The sequence below is a fragment of the Lissotriton helveticus genome, chromosome 1_1 (assembly GCF_964261635.1).
Source record: "Lissotriton helveticus chromosome 1_1, aLisHel1.1, whole genome shotgun sequence".
Lineage (NCBI taxonomy): Eukaryota > Metazoa > Chordata > Amphibia > Caudata > Salamandridae > Lissotriton > Lissotriton helveticus.
In genome coordinates this window covers 24717984-24735343 of record NC_136057.1, presented here as the reverse complement: position 1 = coordinate 24735343, position 17360 = coordinate 24717984, and the positions used below count along the sequence as shown (strand labels likewise).

The following is a 17360-nucleotide window of genomic DNA, read 5'->3' as shown; positions in this document are numbered from 1 at the left end:
AGACTTAAGACAGACTTAAGACAAAATCCTAACTTCTGTGAATACCAAAAGTAGTAAGTGCATTCTGTGAATACCAAAATAGTAGTAAGTTTAGGATTGAGTCTTAAGTTCATTCTGTGAATCGGGCCCTGAGTATCCATAACAACCTCTGTCTGCGTGCCCGGCCCTGTTTGACTAGAAGGGATACTGAGGAGTGTCCAGATACCCCTAGGGGTGACAGTGCAGCGCTATACAAATATTGCTTGATTAATCGATTGAGTGACTGATTGATTAATATCTCTCTTTCTCTTTCTGTCCATTCCAGGCCCAGTTCGTGCCACTGTCCACATCCTGCTGGTCCTCCTGGCCTGCCACCCTGTCCTGCCCACCTGCCCCAGCCTCTGCACCTGCTACTTCTCACCCCCCACCGTCAGCTGCCAGTCCCATAACTTCTCTAAGGTGCCCCTGGGCATCCCACCCAATGCCCAGCGCATCTTCCTTCAGAACAACCTCATCAGTGACCTGCGGGTGGGCGTCTTCGGCCCCCACACCGTCAAACTCTGGCTCTACTCCAACAACGTCACCAACATCCAGACCGGGGCCTTCTGGGACCTGCGCAGCCTGCAGGAGCTGGACCTGGGCGACAACCGCCACCTGAGGGCGCTGGACGCCGACACCTTCCGGGGCCTGTCCCGGCTGCAGTCGCTGCACCTGTACCGCTGCCAGCTGACCAGCCTGCCCAGCCTCATCTTCAGGAGGCTGTACAGTCTGCAGTACCTCTACCTACAGGATAACCTACTCCTGTACCTGCAGGTGAGCAGAGCGCCGCTCACTCATTGAGGAGGTCAATGGGGGCGACATAGTGTGATAGAGTTTGGGGACACGGGACATGATTTTTACTGTGCCACCTTCCAGGAAATCTCTAGCATGGGTTGCATCAAAACACTTCCCACATAGAATCAAAACAAAGACAACACACTTCCAACCACAGGGCCCGATTCACAGAACTAACTTAAGACAAAATCCTAAACTTACTACCATTTTGGTATTCACAGAAGGCACTTACTCATTTCGGTATTCACAGAAGGCATTTAGGAGTCCTAAAGTTAGGAGTCCTAACTTTACTACTCCTAAACTGAGAAAAATCCTAACTTTAAGACTTTCGGTATTCACAGACGGCATTTAGGAGTCCTAAAGTTAGGAGTCCTAACTTCTGTGAATAAGTAAGTGCCGTCTGTGAATACCGAAATGAGTAAGTGCCTTCTGTGAATACCGAAATGAGTAAGTGCCTTCTGTGAATACCGAAATGAGTAAGTGCCGTCTGTGAATACCGAAATGAGTAAGTGCCTTCTGTGAATACCGAAATGAGTAAGTGCCTTCTGTGAATACCAAAATGAGTAAGTGCCTTCTGTGAATACCAAAATGAGTAAGTGCCTAGGAATGAAACAGTTACCACTAAAATTATAAGAGAAATCACTACTCCTAAAAGTGTAACAACTATACATTTTGCCCTGCGGTTCGGGTTACCAGCCTCCATGTTCTCAAACAGTGTCGCTTTGGACGTTCTTCCCGCATCAACTTCTTCCTCTTTTCAAACAAAGTCTTTCTCTCTTGCAATGTCTCTCTTTTGAACACTTGGAAGCTTGACAATTTGTTTCCGCAAAACAGTTCAAAGTCCAGTAGAAAATAGACAACCCTAGCCCTTCTCCATCCACTAAAATGAAACCCCTACCATTTTTTTTTCTTCTTCCACTCGGCGCTAGGTTATCTTGCAGCAATTTTACAATTTCTTTTCAAAAGTCTTATTTTCGTCTGAAGTTATGTATGACTCAAGGAGGGACACTACGTCTTCACAAATGTCCATCCGAAGTAACATTCCCTCTGGTTCTGGGCAGTTCGTACCACAACATGGAAAGTCAACTTTTTCTAGGATTATTCTCCTTATCTCGCTCAGGACAAGTGGACGGACGAAATTGAGAGTTAGCGTTTTTTCAATTTCTACTCCTGGTACTATCAGTTCTACATCCACAATTACAAAGGGGTCCGTTCTAATCAAGATCACTTTCTTCACCTTTCCAGTTCTGCGCCCCTTTGAAGACATTCGTAATATGGTATTAATCCACAACAATAAGCGCTCCTAGCATTTCTACTACTCGCTCAAGCATTTCCAAACGAAGAAGAGTTCCCTCCAATATTGGATATCGTGAACAGCAAACTGGAAACTCAACTGTCTCTAAAATCAATTTTCTTATTCCGCTCAGAAGAGCAGGATGAACGATGTTGAGTGTCAGCAACCTTTCGGTCTCCGCTCCTGGCAGTAGAAACCTTATTTGCACTGTGATGATCGGGTCAGTTCTGACCAGTTCCACTTCCCTGATCCTCCCTGTTCTGTGTCTCCCAGACATCTGCAACGAGGTAGGTCCAGTCGGGAGTAGAGTATCTTCTGCTAGGCACTCGCACCCTCCTTGATCTTCTAAGACCCTCCTCGGCTTGATCCTGGATATCTTCTTCTGGATCTGAGTCTTCGGATATAGGAGCAAGCGTTTCTTCCTGGGCCGACCTCAAACTTAGCCTTCTTCTCCTTGCTGGCCAAGTGGCAGCTCCAAGCCTTATTCTCCTATTCCTTGTCCTCTCACTTGGTTCTTGGTCGCTCTGATACGGATCTGAGTCTGAGTCGTATTCACTTCTGCTCTCTCCTTCAGTTGCGTCTTCCGTCTCACTGCCGTCCTGCCTTCGCTCTTCTTCTGAATCCGTTGCGTTCCCAACTTCTTCCGACACCCCCTCAGCCGCCTCAATCCCTTTCTGCGATTCTTCTTCCACTTCCGGGCTTTCGTCTGGGATAGGAGCTGTTCCTTCTAGAGGTGCTGGAACTCTTCGAGTATGGGATGCATGGATCCAATTTGGCAGCCCCCCGCACTTCACCGCGGTGTTCGTTATCAGGATTACCTGAAAGGGCCCACGCCAGCGAACATCTAGGCAGTTCTTCCGGACGTGCTTTTTAACCAACACCCAGTCCCCTGGGTTCAGGTCATGACACAGGTTCCTCGATGCTGGAACTTCAACCGCATGCACCTGAAGGGACACAGAATGGATGGCGTCAGACAGTCCTTTACAATAATCCAAGATCAGATCATCTGTAATATTCAGTAGGGCAGTAGTTGGAACTGTAGGAAGTCTCATGGCCCTCCCCATCAGGATCTCGTGGGGAGAAAGACCTGTCCTCCTGTCAGGGGTGCTGCGCATGCTCATGAGCACTAAAGGAAGAGCATCTGGCCAACTCAAGGATGTGGATGCCACTACTTTAGCCAATCTATTCTTCAACGTGCCATTCACTTGTTCCACAATTCCTGAAGCTTCTGGTCGATAACTACAATGCAGCTTTTGATCGATATTCAGTGTGGAGCACAACATCTTCACTATTTCGCTGTTAAAATGTTTTCCTCTGTCAGATTCCAAAGAGGCAGGCACCCCGAAGCGCGGTATCAACTCCCTGAGCAACAATTTAGCCACTGTGAGTGTATCGCACCTACGTGTAGGGTACGCTTCAACCCATCTGGAAAATACACATACAATCACCAACACATACCTAAGGCGATTGACCCTTGGCATTTCGATGAAATCTAATTGCATTCTATTGAAAGGCCCCCCCGACCTCCCAATGTGACTCAGTGTGACTGGTGTTCGTTTGCCTACGTTCAGTTGTTGGCAGGTAACACATCGCTTGCATACTGATTCTGCTGCTATTCTAAATTTAGGGCAATACCAAGTTTGCCTAAACACTCTCATCATAGCATCCCTTCCTAGATGTACTGGACCATGTATTTCTCTTGCCATGGGATTAGCTAATTCTTCAGGTAACACAGCTCTCCCATCTGCTGAAACCCAAAAATCCATTTCACTTCGCACACAACCTGCGGTTTCCCATGCCCTTTTCTCAGTTTCTGGTGCATTCTCCTGCATTACCCTCAAATCTTCCCAGGAATCCACGGTCTCTAACATCATGCTTAATTCTGTCCTTTCTTCTGCACCTTCTATTTCCACCTTGGAGAAAGAATAATTTTGTTCCGCACAGTAACGTGCGACTTCATCAGCGTATCTATTGCCTTGTGACACAAAATCTGTATTCTTAGTATGAGCTACACACTTTACTATTGCGATGTCAACTGGACCTTGTAATGCTTCTAACAACAGCCGCACAAATTCTCCATTTCGAATGGGCGAACCAGAGGAGGTCATGTAACCCCTCTGAGACCACAACTGCCCGAAATCATGAACCACACCGAAACCATATTGGCTGTCCGTGTAGATGGTGACTCTCTTTCCGTTTCCTGCTATGCAGGCACGAGTTAGGGCAATAATTTCTGCTACCTGTGCGGAATGTACTCCTTCCAGGCAAGCGGCTTCCACAACTCCAGTAATGGTACAAACAGCATAAGCTGCTCTCAACCGACCAGTATCGTCTCTTAAACATGAGCCATCAACAAAATAAATTTCATCGGGGTCAGACAATGGCTCATCCACAATATCTGGTCTGGGTTTCGTGCATAGTTCAGTCACATCAAGGCAATCGTGGTCTTCACATCCTTCGCCTTCTATTACAGTAGGTAATGGCATCAAAGTAGCAGGATTCAAGACAGAGCATCTCCTGAGGGTCACGTTCTCTGCGGCAAGAATAACTTGCTCGTAGCGCATGAGCCTACTATTGGTCAGATGCTGCGTCTTCGTCCTGGTCATTAACAATTCAACTGAATGTGGTACATACACCACCACTGGATGTCCCATCACAATACTTTCGCTCCTTTCAATGCTGACACCCGTTGCAGCAACGGATTTGAGACATCCGGGCAACGCTGCGGCTACTGGATCTAATGTAGCCGAAAAATATGCAACTGGTCTATGGGCGTTTCCGTGGGTCTGTGCCAAGACTGACAAAGCACATCCCTCTCTCTCACAGCAATAGAGTGAAAATGATTTATCGTAATCGGGCATTCCCAGAGCCGGAGCACGACACAAATCGTCTCTCAGCTGCAAGAACGCCACCAAGCATTCTTCGTCCCATGGTACCGGATCACTCACCTCCTTGTGCGTCAGTTTCTGTAAGGGCTTTGCTTTCAGTGAGAAGTTAACTATCCACTGTCGGCAATAACCCACCATTCCTAGGAACATTCTAACTTCTCTCTGTGTTGTAGGCGCATTCATTTTCATTATCGCCTCAATCCTCTCTGGGGACACCTTACGTTTCCCTTTTTCTAACCTGTGCCCTAGATACTGTACTTCTGTCAGACAATACTGCAACTTGCTCGGAGATACCTTATGTCCATTTTCAGCTAAATGGTTCAGTAAGGCAATCGAGTCTGCTTTACAAGCTTCCTCTGTCTCTGACGCAACAAGTAGGTCATCTATGTACTGTACCAGAACCGAGTTCTGTGGCAGTACTAGATTCTCAAGATTCTTCTTCAACAACTGATTAAAGATGGATGGGCTGTCTGTGAATCCTTGTGGGATTCGACACCATGTTAAAACGCGATCTTCCATTTTAAAAGCGAAAAGGTACCTGCTCTCTTCATCCAATGGGATTGAAAAGAAAGCCTGACAAAGATCTATCACTGTGAACCATTCTGCTTGACATGGTATTTGAAACAGTATCACTGATGGATTCGGTACCACGGGACAACATGAAACAACTATGTTGTTAATTTTTCGTAAATCCTGAACTATCCTAAACTTCCCGCTAGGTTTCTGCAAACCCATAATCGGGGAGTTACAAGGACTACCCACAATTTCCTTCAGTATTCCCTGTTGAATCATTGACTCGATCACAGGCTTTATTCCTGCAATCGTTTCCTGTGACAATTTGTATTGAGGCGTTCTTGGAAACTCAACATTTGGTTTTACCAATATTTTTACCGGCTCTACCCCCTTAATCAATCCTATTTCTTCTCCTGTGAAATCCCATACCTCTGACGCCACTGCATCTCGTAGGTCGTGGGGAAGATCTTCTATTGTCAGAGTAGGATATAGTTCTACACAAGATTTCGAATTGGCCACCTTAAAAGTAGCATCTTCGTCGGTAGTCTGTACCTCCACTCCTTGCGGGGTGCAGTATATGGTGCAGTTCAATTTGCACAACAAATCCCTTCCTAACAGACATACCGGACTCGAGTCACAAACCACAAACTGATGTTCGTTCATGTGGTTTCCAATTTTCACAGACACTGGTTCTGTCAAAGGACTAGTCATTCTTTTATTTGCGACTCCTACCACCTGAATTGTTTCCCCTGACATTGGCAAGTCTGGAACCACCGCTGATCTCAGAGTCGAACGAGTAGCCCCAGTGTCCACTAAGAACGTAGTGGGACACCCTGCCACTTCTGCCTCAACAAATGGCCCTCTCTGATCCACTTCTAGGACTGCCCCGAGGGTACAGTCCTCTTCACTGCTCACCCGTTGTCCTGTCAATGGATCAATGTAATAACACTTTTCTTCCTCGATAAACAGAGGCATTTGTTTAAAGACCTTTCCCCCAGCTGCTATCTTCGGTGGCTGTGGGAATTGGGCCCGTGGAGCCGAAGTCCCCCCTTTGGCCGCCTTACTGCTTGGAACTGTCACCTTTTGCTTTGGGACTTCTTGGACCTGCTCTTCTACTTCTAGCTCTCCATTTTCCGGGTTAAAGGGACACTCGCGTCGCCAATGCCCCACCTGGTGACACTGATGACACTTTGTCGTTTTCTTTAAAGTGGCAAAGTCTATCCTAGGTCTCTGCCCTTCCTCATTGTCCTTATTCTGACCGTTTGGCTTTCGTCCCATCCCCTGTTTCTGCTGGCCACCCTTCCCGGCGGACTGCATTTGTACCACCATCAATTTCTCCTTTAGATTCTTGGCTTTAGAGTCTATTTCATCACTACAGTATCGTGCATAACGTAGAATCTCATCTAGTGGTTTATTCTGCCAACAGATTAAATGTTGTTGAATCATCAAGCAAATGTCAGGTCTCAACCCCAAGACAAATTTTGACACAAATTGTCCTATATCTTTGGGATCCATTACATCAAGTCCACTGTATTGCTTGAATGTTTTCAACAACCTCTCATAAAACTCATGCACGGTCTCTTTCGGTTCTTGCCTTGTTCGATCTATCTTTACCCAATCTATATCCTGTGGTGGTACCTTATCTTTCAACCAAGCTATTACCCTTTCATACTTTCGCATGACAATCTCAGATGGTCCATTAGTTCGAGCATCCCTCAATGGTTCAGCATTTGGCCATTCGACACTAGTCTTACAAGGGGTCCACAGATCAGATGGGACCACGATGTCAAACAACGTGTTCAAATCAATCCACAATACCTTCGAAATTTTAACAAACCTTTCTACCTGCTTATACCACTCTACTGGATTGTCCCGCAACTTCGGAAATGAGTTGGTAAATGCAGCTAAGTCTCCTCTACTCCAGGGCACATGTACATAATTTCCATTTGATATTTCTCGCAAAGGGAATGCCTCCATCTGCATTACCCTTCCCTCAGGAGTCATCACATTTGTACTTCGCCTAACCGTGCCCTTTTTCGACCACTTTTCTTCCCATTTGTCCAGTTCTCTCCACACTCTTATCCCAGATATCAACTCCCTTATGTGAGTTTTCAATCCAGTAGTCCTCTTCTCATCTAGGTCTTGGTCTGAGTATTGTAACCTATGGTTACTCTGTAGTGCCCTTGTCCTAGATAAATCTACAGCATACCTGTCGGCCAAATTAGATAGTTTCTCGTGGAATGCTCTAGCTCTCCTAGTAGTATCCTTCGCTATGAACAGCAATTCGTCTTGTTCGTACAAATCGATCCTTTCTAAAGGCACCGTTCCTTCTATAATCTCGTCAAGATCGGATTTTAGACTGGAGACATCAAGCCTTTTAACCTTTATCGCAGCTTTCAGCACCTCTGGTCCAGGTGTACCTTCTGCCTCCCTCCCGTCCCAGCTCCTAGCCCTGCGTCTAGGCACTGGTGAGTTAAAGGGAGTCCTCCCCTGTTCCCATCTCTCTAAGTCCCATGCCTTTCCATCTTCTCGGGGTGGATGGTGAAATACTTCCTTGTTTCTCACCTTCCCGCCTTCCCCATTCTGCCTGTTTTCACTGGGTACATAGTAAGGCATCCCATTGCTCCCCCTTTCCTCACTATTTCCCCGTGATTCTTGATTACTCGAAGTATGGCGGGACCTATCACTGTTCTCTTTCCTCCAATGTTGAACATCTTCCCCAAGTGTATGATGAAGGCACCTAAACCTATTCTGAAAAGCCCGTACCGCCTCATCTCCTCCTTTCCCCCAGAGACGGGACATTTCCTCACATTCTACAATCCTAGTATTTTGTTCCGGATGTTCTCCCTGATTTGTAGGACGTGCATCCCCTCTATTCTCTTGACTTTTGCCTTCCCGGCCCTGACTACTTTCGCTGGCCCCACAATGAGATACAGTCCCATTGCCCCTGGTTTCCCACTCTGGTTCCGTTCTTGTCCTGTTACTCGGGGATACTATGGACCCGTCCCATTCCCTCAAATCAGCTCTTAATTCTGAATAGGATCTTGGCCGCGGTCCCCTTAGATCCATTGGTCCTCTCGGACCTCCCTGTTCTGAATTGGGACCGACAGTTGTGTCTAATGGGGTATTCCATGTTACCGATCCTGGCAATTGTTTCCATGCATTTGTCACATTATTCCTTCTTTCTATCTCAATCCTTTCTCTATCCCATTGTCTTTGTTGTTCCTCTCTATCTCTCTCAGGGTTATAGATCGAAACTATGGGTCCTATGGTAACAGGCACCTGAAGAGCGTCTGGCAATCCCACAGACTCAGCCCTTTCAGTGGTTGGCGTTTTCTGCACTACAAACCTTCCCACTACACTCTGTACAGTGTTGTTTTGAGGTATTTCTCCGCCTTTGATAGGTGTCCATTCCGATATAGGGAGTGGTGTATATCCCTCTATGTCATTCCCATCTTCTCTTGCGAGCCCTCTATCTTCTATCAACCCCACTCTCGGAGGTGGTCTATCCATTAACAATCTGTTTATCAGATTGTCCTCCGACTCGCTTTCCTCGTCTTCTTCCATGAGGTTTCCTCCTCCTCCTGCCACCTCCCTCATCGGATACATTTTTTCCACCTCAATAGCCTGTACCCTCCAACGCTTTTCCTCCTCATCCCATTTGGAATCTCGCACTGCCCTTACCGATCGCGTCAGCCTTTGTTGACGCCTGTTCAAATTTCGGTCGTGTGCAGCCTTAATCCATGCATTAAGGGCCTCGAACTGTGTTGGTCTAGGTGAGGGTTTCAATGAGGACATGGTTGCTTTTAACCGATGTAACACCTCTAACTTAAACGTCCCGTACTTCGGGAATTGCATTTCCTCATTCCCTTCCGTAAGCTTATTCCAAGCCCCAATCCATAATATGGTATGCAGCCCCACATTCGTTGCCATATAATGAGCTGGCGTACCCTCCGGCGGAGCCTCTTCCCCGTAATAATGTTCACTTCGTTTACGTTTAAAAATCCCTTTCAAACACTTAAAACACTTCATGATTTCTCTTTTCTCTGCGTTTGTTTACTTCCTGATGACACTCCACCAATCTCAGCGCCGTTCTCACTAACTGGCCTATCCGTACGCGACTTTCCTCCGACGTCACTCTAGCCGCCCAACCAGAGCGCGGCTCTAGCTAACGTCACACCAACCGCTCAATCACAGCGCGGCTCTAGCGGACGTCACCCGTCCCCCTTCGCAGCAGTTCCCCTCCTTTCTCAGCTCGTCTCCTCGGTCATGCACGCGTCCCATTCATACTCTGAAAAAAATGATTACTTCCGTCCAAGCGATCACCTTTCTTGACTGTACGCCCACAGTCTTTCTGTAGTTGTCACCTTAACTTGGCGAAATATCTTTCCGTTTACTTCCAGACAATCGCCTTCTCCGATAGGTTACTCACACACAGTAACTTTCGACCAGCGTCCGTTACTCATACACTCACTCTTACACTCCCCCTATCTTGGATCCACGGCGGTCAATGGTACCTCGTGACCTCCGTACTATGGTCGACAACTACCCTGGATGTTCGATACACCCAAAACCACTTAAGCTCTGGCCTGAACTTAAGATTTCACCAGTTCACCCGTTTACCAGGTTACCAGTTTACCAGGTTGCGCGCGCTCACAACCTTCTCTCATTCACACTACAGGCATTCAACTCCGCAAGACATTACAATACAAATACAACACAAAACACCGCAATCTGTTCACGCATGACCCTTTTTATACTCACTCTCTTCCGATACTGCTGCTTTTCTCGCACCGTCTGCACCTTTCGGCACACGATTCTTCCGCTGCTCGTCTCTCGGCGTCTCGGGCCTTGGGGTAAACTAACCTCTCTAGATTACCTTCCTCAAGAAGATAACCATCCTCACTCTGCTACCAACTGCTAACGCGGGATTTCTGGTTACTGGTTACCTTACCAAATCCCAAACTAAGTCGACTGAATCGTTGGTACCTGTCATTGAGTAAAAGGTAATCTTACAATAAGTCAATCACCTTAAGAACTTACACCACTCTAAAGGACCACTGACCAAATTTTAAGTTTCAAAGATTTAATATAAAGTCAAAGATAACTGAAGATACAAACTTCTCAAAATGAGATTCAAAAGATAAATTGGTATCACTATGAACATGAACTTTTTGAATAGTCTAAGTCTGAAAAACAGAATAATAAGTACAATCTCGAAAACCATAAGGGTTGTCAAAATGGAATCTCAAAGTCATTACAGAAAAGAAAATTAAGGTTAGTCTGTCCCTACACTATACTAAGTGACATCCCTACTTAGCAAGATCTTTACCCCTCTAGGTGTCAGCCGTGGTGACTTCCTAAGAAGATCACGCACTTCTCTTTGTCTCTTCTCTGATAATGGGTCTCTCCTGATCAGCCTATCTGCCTACCCATCCGCTTTCTTAGGCTCCCAAAATCATCTGCTCTGCTCTCCTCCCGGGTCTCTTTCCCTAATACCAAATCACATTTCTGATAGGAACGCCCCTTGGGACGCCCCTCACGTGGTATCTCTGTGCGCGGCAAACTCCATGATGGTACTCTTGAAGACCCTCGTTAAAGTTGACCTTGGTTCCCAGGCTTCTTCTCCAATGCGCCGATACCCCCTAAATTCCTGGAAACTCCTACAGGCCTGCGCAAGGCGCCACTGAACAAAGTCCCTTTCATTCGAGCTGATTAGGACCCTCGCACCTGCATACAGCTCGTCCTGCAGTGGGCCTCAAATTCCAGACTCCACCATATCTTTAAGTCATAAAACACACTCCAAGCTCTGTGCTGGACACCTCTCGACTTCTTCCCTAACGAGCACATGGCGGTTCAAACGACATGTCATTATCTGTTCAGGCCTACTTGATTTACATGAAGCAGGTCCCTGCACTCTTAAAACGTTAACTTGATTTAAACAGCAAACATTCTTAACTAGCATACGTTTCTAAAATAACACATCTATAAAGCATATACTTTTAACCCTAAGTTCAATAATACATTTGGAAGAACCACGTCAACCTTATCTCACATTATTTTAGCAGCACGTTTAGGTTTGCTGTGAATTGCCCTGAGGCCTACACATTTAATCTGGATTTCAAAATTACATTTAATTCGGACATGATTCTTTTAACATGAGAACATGAGGTTTTCACATATATTCCAACATTTCTACATTAATCTCACACCGTTATAATTATAGTTACTCTACTTAACATTCTATACAGTTCGCTACTGAATATAAAACACTCTGTATATTTCACTCCTAGATATAAAACACCCGTGTGCAAAACGTCTTTAAACTAACTACGTGCTTGTAAATATGGCGCACTTATACATTTGTTTCCCAAACTTGTGCTCTCTCACCAGAACCGTACGCCCCCCAAGGGGAGACGCAAGGAGGAGGAATCACTTTATTTCTCCTTGTTTTTTCCTCTTTCCACGTGTGCTGCATGGAAAGAAGGGAAACCCTCCTAGGGTTGTTTAAGTGCAGGAAGGTGCCCCTTCCTACACTTAAACAATCCTGCTGACAACACAGGCCCCCTTGCACCGTGATGCAGGGGGGCCTGCGTTGGCGCTAGGCTGCCGAAAGGACCCCAGAGCGGGGAAAAGGACAGGAATGCTCCAGGTTAGATAAATACGGTGCATGACTGCGTTTTCACTTTGACGTAGGACAGCACAGCAAGGAGACTTGCTGGGCCGCCCTATGCCAAACCCCAATAAATGATGCCCATAGGGTTCCTTTATCTCATGTAAAGTTGCACGTGCCTCCATGCCGTGCACAATTGCACAATACTTTGAGACATATTCATGAGCCTTGTGTCGCGTTTGTACCACACAAAGTGGTACGTGCATGACGCAAGGCTCGCGTCAGATTTATGAAGCCACGCATTGCGTTGGCTTTGAGCGGCCTCACAAATCTTCAGCAAGGTAAATCAGCACAAATAGCTGCCTTGATTTACTCAAATATCTTCATTTCTCCTCATTACTTTCTCTGAAAGAGGCAAACTCCTCTATGGATTGTGTTTGTACAGGAAGGCATTACTTCCTGCATAAAAACAACCCTGTCAGCAACGCAGGCCCCCTTGCACCATGCTGCTAGGGTGGCTGGGTTGGCGCTAGGCTGCCAAAATGACACCAGCACAGGGGCAAGAACAGGAATGTGTCCTATTCTTTTAAATACAACGCATTGCTGCCCTTTCCCTGTCACGCAGCACAACGAAGTATCGTGACTTGCTGCACTGAGTGACTTTTTTGTAAATATGCCACTAAAAGCCTCCCTTTAACCTCATCGCCGCTGAGATGTTCAGGAAGGCCACCATTGTGCAGCTGGTAAGCCACCAGCAGGGTGTAGAGTCTGTGTCGACCCTCTCCTAGAAGAAAGGAAACATGTCTGACCTGTCTGCAGTGCTGCTTAACTCTTCACTGCTCTCATAGCTCTGTGGTTTTTACCAGCCATGTCCACAGAGTCCACCCAGAGCCTCCTCATGTGGTGGACGGTGGGCGGTCCTAGTATTACCCATGCACCCTTTACTTCAGGGTCTGCTGGCCTGATCTGGCCCGAGCCATAGTCTCTTCATTCCCAGCGTAAGGTAGCAGGCCGAAGGTGCCCCCTCGATGGGCACCAAATGTAACAAAGGAACTGAAAAATGACCTTTATACTATAGCACAGTGGTTCCCAACCAGTGGTTCAGGGGCCCCTGGTGGTCTCCGGAGCCTCCCCAGGGTGTCTGCGACTACTTGGAAAATTAAATACTATTAACAAATTAATGAAGCATATATAAATAAAGAACCTAAATGTACAATTGAAAATTTAAAATGTACTTTAAATGTGAAGGAATTTGAAACTGAAGGCTACAAATTAAATCAATATCTCAGATTGATTCGTGGGAGCAGTGCACGCGCATCAAACACAATGGGCCCGATTCACAGAACTAACTTAAGACAAAATCCTAAACTTACTACTTTTGGTATTCACAGAAGTTAGGATTTTGTCTTAAGACAGACTTAAGACAGACTTAAGTTAGGATTCTGTCTTAAGTCTGTCTTAAGTCTGTCTTAAGTCTGTCTTAAGACAAAATCCTAACTTCTGTGAATACCAAAAGTAGTAAGTTTAGGGTTTTGTCTTAAGTTAGTTCTGTGAATCAGCCCCAATATCATATGGAGGACAAGGGGCCTCGATAGAATCTAGAAAAGCTCCAACCTTTCTATTAAAATTAAAATGTTCATTTTTATTTATCTATATGTGTTTGCAATTTAAATAAAATGTCATCATTTGTGTATTTGTTTGATAAATGTTTTTTTCTGCATTTTTTGTGCATTGTTTTGCGGTTCAGATCATCGATAGTGCTTAGGAGGGGGCCCCGGCTACCAATAATGAGTCAGTGGGGGGTCCCCAGATTCTAATGCTTGGGGGACCCCAGGCTCCATTAATAATTACTTAGGGGTCCCCAGAAGTCAAAAGGCTGAGAAGTATAGCATAAGGAGGGGCACACCAGATTCTTGGGGCATTTTTTCTAAAGCCTCATCTTTCATGTCACTATGTTCACATAGACCCTGCACCTTTCACCCTGCCTCTGCCAGTTGGCAAAGGTCAGTCTTGTTTCCTGCTCTGGGCTCGAGGAGCCCTGGGAGTCCCTGTGTACAGAAGTGGTTTGATATATCCAGGTTTCGGACCAATAGAGTTCCCACATACGGGGAACATCCTTTACAATGCAACTTTTACAACGCACTACCATTACGACGCAACTTTTACAACGCAAGTTATTATAACGCATTGCGCGGGGGGGCGCTCTAGGTTAGGGAATAGTTTAATTACTATACAACACCTTCCCTACTATCCACGGGGACTGGAGTTGGAATAGTAAATTAAACTATTCACTATCCAGCGCCCCCCAATGCAAGTCGTTGTAACGACTTCCATTGTAAAACCTGCGTTGTAAAGGCATGCGTAGTAAAAGCATGCGTTGAAATGTCATACATCCCCCACATACACTTGTAACATAGCAAACGCTAACACTAGGTCTGATGGAAGTAGCTCTGTTATGACCAAACTTGTGTCTTCTCCTCTAGGTGTACCTTTCTCAACCTCTTTCTTCTTTTCTCTTGGTAACAGGACGACCTCTTCATTGATAACTCCAACCTCACTCATCTCTTCCTGCATGGGAACCGGCTGCGGGTACTCTCCGAGAATGTGTTCCGTGGCCTGATGAGCCTGGACCGCCTGCTTCTGCACATGAACCGCCTGCACGTCATCCACCGCTGGGCCTTCCGCGATCTCCTCAAAGTCACCATTCTCTACCTCTTCAACAACAGCCTGACCAACCTATCTGGCGACACCATGGCGGATCTGCCGTCGCTGGAGTTTCTGCGTCTCAACGGCAACCCCTGGGCCTGCGACTGCCGCGCACGCTCGCTCTGGACCTGGTACCGCCAATTCCGCATCTCCAGCTCTGATGTTCTCTGCGTGTCACCACCTGAGCGCCGCGGGATGGATCTTCGCTTCCTAGCAGAGGAGGACTTCGTCTCCTGTCCAGGGTCAACCAACGGCCAGGGTAAGAACGGTGTGAAGGCCAAGTGGAAGCCCAAGGTCATTAACGGCAACGGCGGTGCTCAAACCGCCAATGGCGGCACAAGGGTCAACGGTTCATCCAACAACCTCTACGGGCTGGGGGATGGGAGAGTTGATGGCAGTGTTCCCAACCCGTCGACTCTCTACAAGGATCTTCCATCCAATGACATCTACAGCCCAAAGTATGATGGCCCTACCGAGGAGGACTACTGGGGGGGCTACGGGAGTGAGGGAGAACTGCAGAACTGCATAGGGCTAGACTGTCCCGTTGACGGTAGCTTAAGCCTGTCCCAAGCGAGCGCCTGGACCGTCCACCTCATCATCTTGCTTCACCTCTGCCTCCTGGTACTGAACCGACGAGAGCTTTGATCCAACCCGGGATCAGTTCCGGCTCCCCTGCACCGTTGGAACTTTGGGTGCTGGCCGGACCCCTGCGGTGGGAGAGGCCAAAGGGCGTGTATTGGCCTGCCCTTTCTGCGACTTGGTCTGCAGGAGGAAGAGAGACTGGGCTGGCACGAGCAAACCCAAAGCAAGAGAGAGTCTGACATATAAAGAGCTGATTTTTTAAATAGAAAATTGACCAAATTTGTCAAGGAACCTGATTTTCCATACTCAAGAACTGCCTTTTTGAAGTCTATTCTCTAGAAACTTTGAATTCAGGACATAAATGCGTACTCCGTTTTACCTCTGTCGTCAAAACATATCCCGTCAGCGAGAAGCTGCTATTTGAAACTCTCCCGTCAACGAGAAGCTGCTATAGAAACTTAGAGTGAACTGTGGCCTTCTGTTACATCACATTTAATGGCACTAGTGGTAGTAATGGATCTTACAGAAATAGGAATGTTTAATGGTTGAAGATGACCTTTTCATTAAATTAATATTTTTTTTAATCTGAGAGGCGCACCTTGGTTTGTACGGGATCTAAGCCATTACAAGATGGCGCAGCTTACAAGTGGGTGAGACTTCCACTTGACCCTCTGGTCTATTTTTAGACTCCATTGAAGGAAATCTAGCCGCCATTTTGGAACATAGTATTTTTCTAAATATTGAATTGTTATTTCAGCAGAAAACCTTGAGAAGCTCCAGCTCTATAAAGCATTATTTATTTTCAGATTCCATTAAACAAGTAGTAATTACTAACCTTTTGAAGAGACGAAGTCACTTAGAAACTTCCTTACATTTTTTTCAAATTACTAAGAAATAATAGCTCTATTTTTTCAAAGCACTCATTAGCTAGTAATATAAAGAAGATATTTCTGTTTCTTCTTTGTGTACCCGACCCGCTCTTGTTGCGTCGATGTAGAAGCACGTTGCCCAAAAATGGCTGCCTTGCTTAACCCCGTTTAGAGCCATTCCTATTTATTTATTTATTTATTTATTTTAAAGGTTTTATATAGCGCCGGCTAGAGCCGGAGGTATCAGAGCGCTTTACATGAGCATCAGATCACAGTTACAGGTTAAGTCGTTACAAAGGTTACACAGTTATTAGAGCATGGCAACATAGTTAGCGAGCATGCCCCGCATTGTGCCTTAATAAGGGCTAACAGGCATCTTGGCTTCCAATGTTCTCCCAGAATCCTCCCCGCGTCTCCATGGCAAGATGGCCGCCGCAGAAGCATGCTGCGTTTTCGCATTTCACCTTGACTAAAATTTGCACAAAGGGCAGTGTGAGTGGAACAAGTGTCTGAGGAGCACTGTCATTAAAGGCAAACAGCAGCCCGCAGATGTTTATAATAAGAACACTTGGCGACTCAACGTGGTGAAGATTCAGAGCTCGGCTCGCTTAGGGTATACCGTGCCCCATCACACATCTTTGGGTAAGGTCTCACACAAATTGTTGTGCTCCTTACTCAGGGTTACACTTTCTGAGCTTCATAAAAAGAGTACACAAATCCCAAGGCATACAGTTTAGGCAGGAAGCACACCATTGTTTTTTGTTGCGAAAAAGGACAGTAGTTTAAGTTCTTCGCCTTGATCTAAATGCCAGTTGATGCGCACATATATCAGTTACACATTCTCAAATGCAGAGCTCGCGAGTTTTAAGATGTTTAGGAGTGACAAATATTAATTAGCATACTCAACATTATACACAATAATAGAACAAAAGTGTGGACATTATTGACAAGACTGGAAGTGACATCAGTGAAATAAACAATAAAATAAAAATATATATAAAAAATTGAATACCATCAAAACCTCACTATAGTAGAGTCAAGGTGTCCAAAGGCAGTCAAGCGACACTCTGATGTGTCAAAAT

The 17360-nt window shown here is 46.0% G+C and overlaps 1 protein-coding gene across 1 annotated transcript; it reads left to right on the top strand.

Annotated features, from left to right (window-relative positions):
* Positions 1 to 294: 294 nt before the first annotated feature.
* Positions 295 to 16470, top strand: RTN4RL2 (reticulon 4 receptor like 2; the record flags this gene model as incomplete). The annotated part of the gene is made up of 2 exons (XM_078646379.1): positions 295 to 792; positions 14648 to 16470. Coding segments are annotated over 2 exons (1323 nt in total), but the record flags the coding sequence as incomplete, so codon positions are not given.
* Between the last annotated feature and the right edge of the window lie 890 nt (positions 16471 to 17360).